Source organism: Corvus brachyrhynchos, unplaced genomic scaffold (assembly GCF_000691975.1).
Source record: "Corvus brachyrhynchos isolate BGI_N302 unplaced genomic scaffold, ASM69197v1 scaffold46, whole genome shotgun sequence".
Lineage (NCBI taxonomy): Eukaryota > Metazoa > Chordata > Aves > Passeriformes > Corvidae > Corvus > Corvus brachyrhynchos.
In genome coordinates, this window is record NW_008238838.1 from 5834072 (window position 1) to 5843185 (window position 9114).

At 59.9% G+C, this 9114-nt stretch overlaps 1 protein-coding gene across 1 annotated transcript; it reads left to right on the forward strand.

Annotated features, from left to right (window-relative positions):
- Positions 1–349: 349 nt before the first annotated feature.
- Positions 350–6269, forward strand: TMPRSS13 (transmembrane protease, serine 13; the record flags this gene model as incomplete). The annotated part of the gene is made up of 13 exons (XM_017738378.1): positions 350–439; positions 1274–1448; positions 1706–1807; positions 2476–2598; positions 2683–2812; positions 3027–3119; positions 3204–3247; positions 3512–3671; positions 3755–3927; positions 4289–4387; positions 4623–4765; positions 4867–5019; positions 5124–6269. Coding segments are annotated over 13 exons (1500 nt in total), but the record flags the coding sequence as incomplete, so codon positions are not given.
- Between the last annotated feature and the right edge of the window lie 2845 nt (positions 6270–9114).

Below are 9114 nucleotides of genomic sequence, written 5' to 3' on the forward strand. Positions count from 1 at the left end.
AGGCGTGTCCCCGGTGCGCGGCCGGCGCTGGGCTGCGCTCGGACCCTGCGCGGGACGCGTGGCCAAGCCGGGCCGTGAGTCACAGATAATGCCCAGGAAGTTACACCAGCGCATCGCAAGGGAAGGCACAGCCGAACTGACAAAGCACAAAGCACGAGCAGCCTCACGACCTGCTCATTAGGGCTCCCGGTTCCCGGCAGGAAACACGAGGGGAGAGAAAACCCAGCTGGAAGGGCGAGGGGGGCTCCCAGCAGTGCCCCCGCTGTGCCCATGTGCCCGTCCTGCCCGTTCCAGGGCTGTGCTCCAGCCCCAGTGCTCCTGGCTGGCTTGGCAGGGAAAGGGATGATTTCTGCTCGTGGGGAAGGTGATCTCTAGCAGAGCAGGGCCGAAAATCAGAGACAGGCTCCCAGAGGGATGTGTTAGAGCCCATCTCTGGCTGGTAAGTTGTCCCTGCGGGGTGGTGGCTCCACTTCACCCTGGGTTCCCCTTCAGAAGAGCTGTTACAGAATCCCAGAATGGTTTGGGTTGGGAGCTCACCCAGTTCCAGCCCCGTACCCTGGGCAGGGACATCTTCCACTGGACCAGGTTGCTCCAAGCCCCATCCATCCTACAAAAGGTAGAGGAAGCAGCATTTATTTGGGGATTTGTTCACAGGTTCTCTTTGAAGGAAAATGAGAGGCTCTGGTTTCTGTCACTGAGGGAGCATTTGGAGAGTGTATTTTGAGGAAAGGAAACAGATACATATTCTTTTGGGAATTCATGGATCGGGAGTGACACAATTGCAGAGCAGCATTCCAGGGTGCAGGACGTTTCAGGGCTTGGAAAACACTGATTATTAAGTGTTACTAAATGACAGCTGGAAATTGCAGTGTATTTTTCAAATGGCTAATTAAGGATAGATGCATAAATTGGGGCACTGGCCCCGTGGAACTGGGCCACAGCGTGACTGTCACGATGCCAAATGCCCGGCTGATTGCTCGGCACACAGTGATGGCTTTGGGAAGTTCAGCCCCCTGAAGGGGAAAAGCCGTGTGACAAGGAGGTTTTTGGCCACCCTGGGTGGGATATGGTTCAGGTTCTGGTACAGAGAGAAGCACTGGGGTTGTGACTCTCTGTGAGGCTTGTGGTACTGTGTGGAGCAGGCTCGTTGTGGTGCCAGGGGGGCTCAGCTCCGTCCCTGAGTTGCTTTTACCTTCACAGCTGGCAGGGTGGCAGCTGGGGGACTCTCTGGTGGGCAGCAGTCGCTGCTGGTGACAGTCCCCTCTGCCCACAGACCACTGCCTCGCCCAGCAGTGTCCCCCCCAGCCTCCTCCATGTCTCCACGGTCAGCAGCATCTTCGGTGCCCGACCTCCGCAGCCTCGAGAGAACGTCCTGGGCATCAGCTTCAAACCCTACAGCCCCGAGTCCGGCCCGGCCCCGAGCCCCTGCTCGGCCTGTGAGAGCACACGTAAGGATGGGGCACGGGGTGGTTCCTGGCCCTGGTCCCACCCAGGATGGGGCGGGATGGAGGGAGGCAGGGATGGCACCGAGAGCCGGGCTGGGGTTTCCCTGGGGGTGTGAGGGGACAAGGGAGAGGACAGTGACCACAGGGCAGGTTGGGTGTGCGTGGCCCTGCTCTCCCACAGCCCAGAGGTGGGCAGCAGGGTCTGAGGTGCCCTGGGGTGGCAGCTACCCCCCCTGACCCTGCCTCTGCCCTGCTGCCAGGATCCTCCATGTTCAGAGCTCCTTGCATGAGCCAGCGGCGGCTTGCGCTCATCTTCTGCGTCTCCGTCCTCATCGTGCTGCTCATCGCCCTCATCCTGCTGTGTGAGTGGGGTCCCAGCCCGGGGTGGCTCTGGCTCCTGGAGGGCACCTCAGAGGGGCTGGGAGTTGGCAGAATCTGGGAATACCCACACTGGGAGGTGCCAAAGGGAAACCCCTGGCCCAGAGGCAGGGATGTGCTTGTCCCTTTCCCTGGGTGTTCCTGACATCTGGTGGAGAGACGGGAGCTGGGGAGGCAGAAAAGGGATCTGCTGCCTGGGCTGATGGCAGCATCTGGGGGGCTTGGGGCTCTGCAGTGTGCTTTCCTTCTGCTGGGCTTACTCTGGTGGGCAGCAGAGCACCCCAGCAGCACCCACAGTTGCCCTCCCCAAGGCAAATCATTGTCCGTAGGCAGAACAGGCACAAACCGGGAAACCCTGGTGACATCCAGCTGCCACTCTCCAGCCGTGGGCTTGAAGCACTCAAAGGCTGAATGCATTTTGTGGGGGTGAAGGGAGAGGGGCTTGCAGCAGCTGGGCAGCACAGGGGGGTGCTCGAGGTGGCCAGTCCTCCCTCAGCCCTGTGTCCAGTTCACTCTTGGCTCAAACACACCTCACACCTGGTGACTGGGAATGTTTCTGTGCCTGGCACGCCTCCGGATGCCCACCCAGGTGGGTCACAGCCCCTCACCCACGGCCAGCCCTGGCCTCAGCGTGGCGTTCTCCTGCTTCCAGTCATGTTCTGGCGGTCGCAGACGGGCATCGTGTACAAGGAACCAGCAGAGAGCTGCAAGGACAGCGCCGTGCGCTGCGATGGCGTCGTCGACTGCTCCCAGAGGAGCGACGAGCTGGGCTGTGGTGAGGCACTGGGAGCTGGGATGGTGGGAATGAGGGGAGCCCCGGGGCGCTGGGCACCCCTGACCCTCCCGCTCCATCCCACAGTGCGCTTCTCATCCGAGGAGTCCTTGCTCCACGTCTACTCCAGCACCGAGAGCCAGTGGCTGCCAGTGTGCAGCAGTGACTGGGACGAGTCCTTCTCCAGGAAAACCTGCCGGCAGCTGGGATTTCAGAAGTAATTCCTGGAGGATAGGTTGTTCTGCTTGGGTGCCAGGGCCCTGCCAGGCCCCTGCCCTGCCTGAGTGCAGGGTCTGCTGTCCTGTTTCCCCGGTGTTGTGTTTTCCCGCTGGAAGGCGGCGTGTCCAGCGCTGCTCTGGCCATAATGCAGGGACCAAGTGGTCAGTGCCTGGATGGGGGGGACCCTCACTGCCTGTCCTCTCCCCTCCCAGTGCGTCACAGACCGAGTACATCCCCATGCGTGTGTCTGGCAAGAGCCTCACGGTGACTGACGAGAGAGAGACCATCCAGCAGAGCCTCAACAGGTACCAGGGTGGCCTCCTGCCCTGCCCCTGCCCTGGTGCCGCAGGAATGGGGCTGAGGCTGGGTCTCCCTCCTCTCTCCTGCAGCTCCCAGTGTCTCACAGGAAAGTACGTCTCCCTGCGATGCACAAGTAAGGAGCTGGCTGGGACATGGATGGGAGTGGGCCCCTTTTTCACAGGCCTGGGATCACTTTTCCCCCTTCTCTGCACAGGGTTGGGCAAATGGGGCGTTTTCCAGCAAATTTTCTGGGTGATAGAAAACTAATATTGCATACCCTGGTCCCCACTGGGCCTACAAGTGTGGCACCCATGGGTGGTGGGGATGTTGTGTGTGTGTCCCCCTCCATGCTGCCCTTCCCCCCGAGCCTTTCTCCCAGCCCTGCTCTCCCCTCCAGCCTGCGGGCAGAGGATTTCTGGCCGGATCATCGGGGGGAAGGAGACGTCTGTGAACAAATGGCCCTGGCAGGTCAGCGTGCAGTACGGGTCCATCCACATCTGCGGCGGCACCATCATCGACGCTCAGTGGGTGCTCACTGCTGCCCACTGCTTCTTCATGTGAGTGCCACTGCCAGCCCGGGCACCCAGCCCAGCCCCACGCCCCGGGTCTCACTCCCTCCTGCCCCATCTCACCCTGCCAGGAACAGCATGAAGATCCTGGACGACTGGAAGGTGTACGGAGGGGTGTCGGACCTGAAGCAGCCCATGGAGGGCATCCCTGTGTCCCAGGTCATCATCAATTCCAACTACAGCGATGACCATGACGACTACGACATCGCCCTCATGAAGCTCTCCAGGCCACTGCTGCTCTCGGGTGAGGCCTCACAGCTCACCTGGGCTTGGCTGGGGTGGTGTTTGGGGGACAGGGCAGGAGCGAGAGGCCGCTCGGGTCACCTTGGAACCATGGGGTGTGTGGGGCTGCTGCCAGCTGGAGCATCCAACCGTGCCGTGGCCACCTCGCTTGTCCCGTGGCCAGAAAGGGTCTGGCACACACAACCGTGGGCTCGGCTGTGCCACCAGCCCCACATGGGCCCGGGGAGACCCTGCTGGGGTGGGCAGAGAGGGGAGCCTTTCCTGCGCCCCATGCTCCTCCCTGGCTGCGGGACTGCGAAGATTTCTGTGCCGGGTGACTCACCCGTCCCTCCCTGCCCGGCTCCCATCCCGTGTCCCCGCAGCCCAGGTCCGCCCCGCCTGCCTGCCCATGTACGGCCAGCGATTCCAGACCGGCCGGTCCTGCTTCATCACCGGCTTCGGGAAGACCAGGGAGAATGAAGGTGAGGGAGGACTCCGGCTCCCCGCAGGCAGCTCCTGCCCACGAGCACAGCCCTGCTGTGGCCCTCGAGGGCTTTCGCGCAGGGAGAACCCTCGGGATTGCCCTCCCAGCTGCGAGGCTTTGCAGAAACAAGCCCTGTGAGAAACACCCGCTTCCTCCCTGCTGCTGGGACGGGGCCCGGGGCGGTGGGGGGATGACGAGGCCCCTCCTGCCCCACAGCTCTTCCTGCCTTGCAGATAACACATCCCCGAAGCTGCGGGAGGCCGAGGTGAAGCTGATTGACTACAAGATCTGCAACAGCGACAAGGTGTACGAGGGCTACCTGACCCCCCGGATGATGTGCGCCGGGTACCTGCAGGGAGGGAAGGACGCCTGCCAGGTGAGCTGGGGGCTCACCAGGGGAGAGCTGCCCGGTTTTGGGTACCCACAGAGGGGCGTCTCCCATCTCCCCTTCCTCACTGCTCTGCCCCTCTGAGCCAGGGTGACAGCGGAGGGCCCCTGGTCTGCGAGGACGACGGCCGCTGGTATGTGGCTGGGGTGACGAGCTGGGGAACAGGATGTGGCCAGAAGAACAAGCCCGGAGTGTACACCCGGGTGACAAAGCTCCTCAGCTGGATATACAGTAAAATGGACGTGAGGTGGCAGGGCTGTGCCTGGGCAGGGTGGCCCTGCAGAGGGGCTGTACCCCCAGCCCAGCCCCTGGCACCTCACCCCGCTCTCCTCTCTGTCCCTTGCAGAGTGAGAACGACTAAGAGCGGGATGGACACTTGCCTGGGCTGTGCCTTTCCAGCTGGCACGGGCCACTGTCCTGGGCTGTGGCCAGGGCACGATGCCACCAGCCAATCCCCCACCTCTCTCTGGACTGTCTGTGCAGCCAGGGACCTGTGGCTGCCGCCGAACTCTGAAAACAGCGCCTGCAAAGTGATCCTGCCCTCACCTGGTGCCAGGGTGACATGGTGGCAGCTGGGCACAGCACCAAGCCAGGCCCGGGGGGACACAGCCCATGCCAGCGGCTGGCCGTGCTGGCTGGGGGACACCTCCTCACCCCGTGTCTGTGGCTCTTCTCCTGTAAATAGACCTGTCTGGACAGGGTGTGCGAGTGCTTCCTGCCAGGGCCGTGGCACACTCAGTGGGCGAGGGGCTGCCAGCAGTGCCCATGGAGAGGGAACTCTCTCCTTTTGCCACGTCACAGCTGTCCCACCTCAGGGTGCACAGTGTGGCAGCTGTGTCCACACTGCCCACGCCTCCGGGACCACGCTGGCAGCTTTGTCCCGAAGGGGAGCCCCGAGGTGCAGATATTCCACCCTCTGGGAGGGGCTCTCCTGTTTGCGGAGGGATTTAGGAAGTGCGTCCCTCCCTGCGAGAGAAATGCCTGTTTGTTTGTTTTTCCATGCCGTGGCTCTGCTCTGAGCCGGCGCTCCCTCCCAGGACCGCAGCCACTCTCAGTCTGCTGCGGGGAGGGTTTGGCAGCCGTGTGGGGCCGGTCTGCACCCTGGGGGCGGCTGTACAAGGTGGGACAGAAGCCAGCAGCAGCCAAAGGCCACACCGGAGTGCGGTGCAGAGCAGTCACCCACCCGGGCAGTGCCCAGGGTGAGCCAGCCCTGAATCTCCCTGCTGTGAGCTCTGCGGTGCCCGAGTGCTGCCTCGTGCCTGCAGGGGTGGCACAGCCAGCCTGCCCTCCCTGCCCACACCGGAGCAGGGACACCTTTCCCTCGAGGAAACAAATGCCTGCGTCTCCTTGTGGATGCTGGGGCACACAAGGAGATCTCCAGGGTGAGCAGAGGCTGCCTGCTCCCCTCCCCAGCCCCGTGGTCAGCTGCAGGAATGTCCTGTGGAGCCTGGCCACCCTGCACTCTTCTAATAAATGTTTTGGTAGTGCTCCACGTGGAGATGGATCTTTGGGATGGGCTGGGAAGGAAGCAATGATGTGCCAAGGTACCAAAGACCCCTGGGGAGCGGGCACGTGGGGCATGTAATGGAGTAGCCCTCCCTGCCATTCACCCTCTGCATTACTGCTCGTGGCTGGGAGAAAAGGAATGTTTTAGGTTGCTCAGGTACTGGGAACATCCCCTGGGTTCCCAGCACTGACCACTTCCCCTGGGAAAGGGTATGGGCCGCTGTGGTTTGGGATTTTGGGACAGCAGGTCTGGTCTGGTTCTGGGTGTGCAGAAAGCACCTGCCTCTCCCTGGGACTGGGGCTGCCACCTCCCTGCTGATGGGAAGGGGTGGGTGAATTCCTGGTTTTGCTTCACTTCTCATGGATTTGGAGCAGTGCTGGGTGGCTGCCCCAGAACTGAACTGAAACAAAGGGAGTCGGTGCCTTTTGGGAAGCACCAAGTCAGCCTGACCTCAAATCCCTTTTCAGAGCAGCAGCCCAGAAACCTCCCACGGATGCAGGAGCTGCCTGTGAAGAACGGAGTGTGCAGGGCCCAGGGGACTGTTCCCACCTCATAACCTGTGAAAAGGGCCTGGGCACCCCTGCTGAATTCCAGGGAGGAGCAGCGGGCTCCCGCTCCCCACACACCGAGGCTGGGCAGGCTGCAGGGACTGCCCTGCGTGTGCAGCGGCGACGGCAACACAGTTTTCCATAAACAGAAGCAGCTGATCTTGAGTAAGGGATGGGGCCCTGCCTGATTTCCCTGTTTTGTTTTGGTCTGGTTAAAGTGGGAATTCAGCAGGCCTCAAGCCACAGACCCAGCTTAGGTTTGTGCAGAGGCTCTCTGGGATCTGGGGGTTTCTGTGGATAAGTCGGAGCGGAGCAGCAGCTCGTACTGGTTTATTACTGGAGAAATTGATCTCTTGAGAAGGAATAAGCCAAAAATTGGAACCCAGTAAGGGCTGATCTTGCTGGAGCTGTGTTCTGGAACCAGTAATGGTAACTTTTCAGCACGTGTGGGACCTTCTCCTCTGCTGTGGATTTCACCTCCTCAGGGCTTATTGCTCTTCTGAAAGTCTCTCACAGCAGAGAAACGCTTTCAGCCCCTAATACAAATTTAATTTATTTCTTCTAAACCTGCCATCCAGCAGTATCTCCCCCCAGGCCCACGGGTAGGTATGCTGTGTTTTCCCAAGGGATGAACTTTTCTAAGCAGATTAGGAGTGATTATTTTCCTGTGAAGCCGCCTGGCCACGGCTGTCATGCTGACCCCAAATGCCGTGCAGCTGAGGCAGACACCTTGGACACCGCTCTGTCTCCACTCCTGGAGCACCGTCCATCCCCCGGGGGAGCAGAGCTGTGGTGGGTACCAGCCCAGCCCCGAGGAGCTCCTGGGACAGCCCAGGCCGTCACCTGTGGAGCCCTTTGCTCGCTCAATGTCCTGCTCCAGAGCATCTTCCGAGACAAGGGGTGCCGAGCGTGGCCCCACATCTGGCCGGGCTGTTCCCATGTTCCTCTGTGCTCTGGAAATCATAGGCCAGCGTCCCAAAGGGATGCAAATTACAAAAATACAGCCTGGCGGGCACCACGTGAATCACCGCCCATTAGCGGTGGTTTTCCCGATCTCTCCTTTTATAGCTCTTTGTTCTGCTGTGTCAAAACAGATTTGTTTATAGGGTTTCAGCGATGATGTTTCTCTGCAAAAATGCTTTTCCTCTACTTGGGGATTGGTTCCCTTCCATGGTCAGTAACATCATCACTTGGCACGGAGTCGCTGGAGTTCAGCTCAAGCTCTGCTCCACGGGGCAGTGCAGGAGCTTCAGTGCAGCCGCTGCTTGATCCCCGCTCCTGCAGGAGCTCAGGGCACAAGGAATGACTTGGACCTGATGGAAAATGATGTTATTGGGGTAAACGGAGCCTTACGGCCACACGCAGCTTTTGTCACTGCTCCATTCTCCTGTGTCCCTGGTGGGGCTGAGGGCTGCGTTGCCACTGAACAGGCAATTTCCAAGCATGGCATTACAGGGAGAGGCCTTGAAATTGGAGAGGAAAATTCTGGAGAGCGAGTCTGGGGAGGAAACACCTGCTCCAGGGTAAGGGACACGGGCTCAGATGAAATCATGCCCTGCTGGAGCTGCTGTTCACTGTTCCCCTGGCAGTGCTCCTGTTCACTCAGACAGCTGAGGAGATCAGCCCAGCCCCTTTGTTAGCATAAATCAGCATCTCCTGCCTGGCCTCCACATTACTTTTGGCCCAATTTCTCCAGAAGAGAAGCTGGAGCTCGGTACAGCCTCTCCAGCAGCACAGCTCTGGGGAGCAGATGTTTACCACGAGCAACTGCTGGAGCTGCTTTTCCTCTTCCCTTCCCACAATCACATTGGGGTCCCTATTTTACCCGACTTTATACAGGAAAAAAATAATTGCTGCTAATTTTTTTGATTCTACGCACTTTGGGCAGCTCCTTGGGAATTTGTAAGTAAAGAACCAAAGGAAGGAGAGTGTGGAGCACACCCAGCCACATCCAGCTGTGTCCTGGCTGCTGCTGCATAGGGGATCTGTGCTGAGGGTTCTGCAGAGCCCCACCGTGCTCGCTGCAGCCCCCAGGGCACGGTCACACCTGAATGTTTTACTGTGTGCTGTGGATAATGACAGCTGAGGAGCAGATAAGGTCAGAGAAGCCCAAAATTTGATTATAATGGCTTGATCCCTGCCTCCCTCTCTGCAGGGTAACTGACAGCCTTATCCTGTTATCCCTCTGTATTAGAGGGACTTGATGTTTTCCAGCTCTTCGGTGCTGGTCTGTATCTCTTGACCCTTTGAATAATTGCCTTGAAATGCCAGCGCTGGTTTAT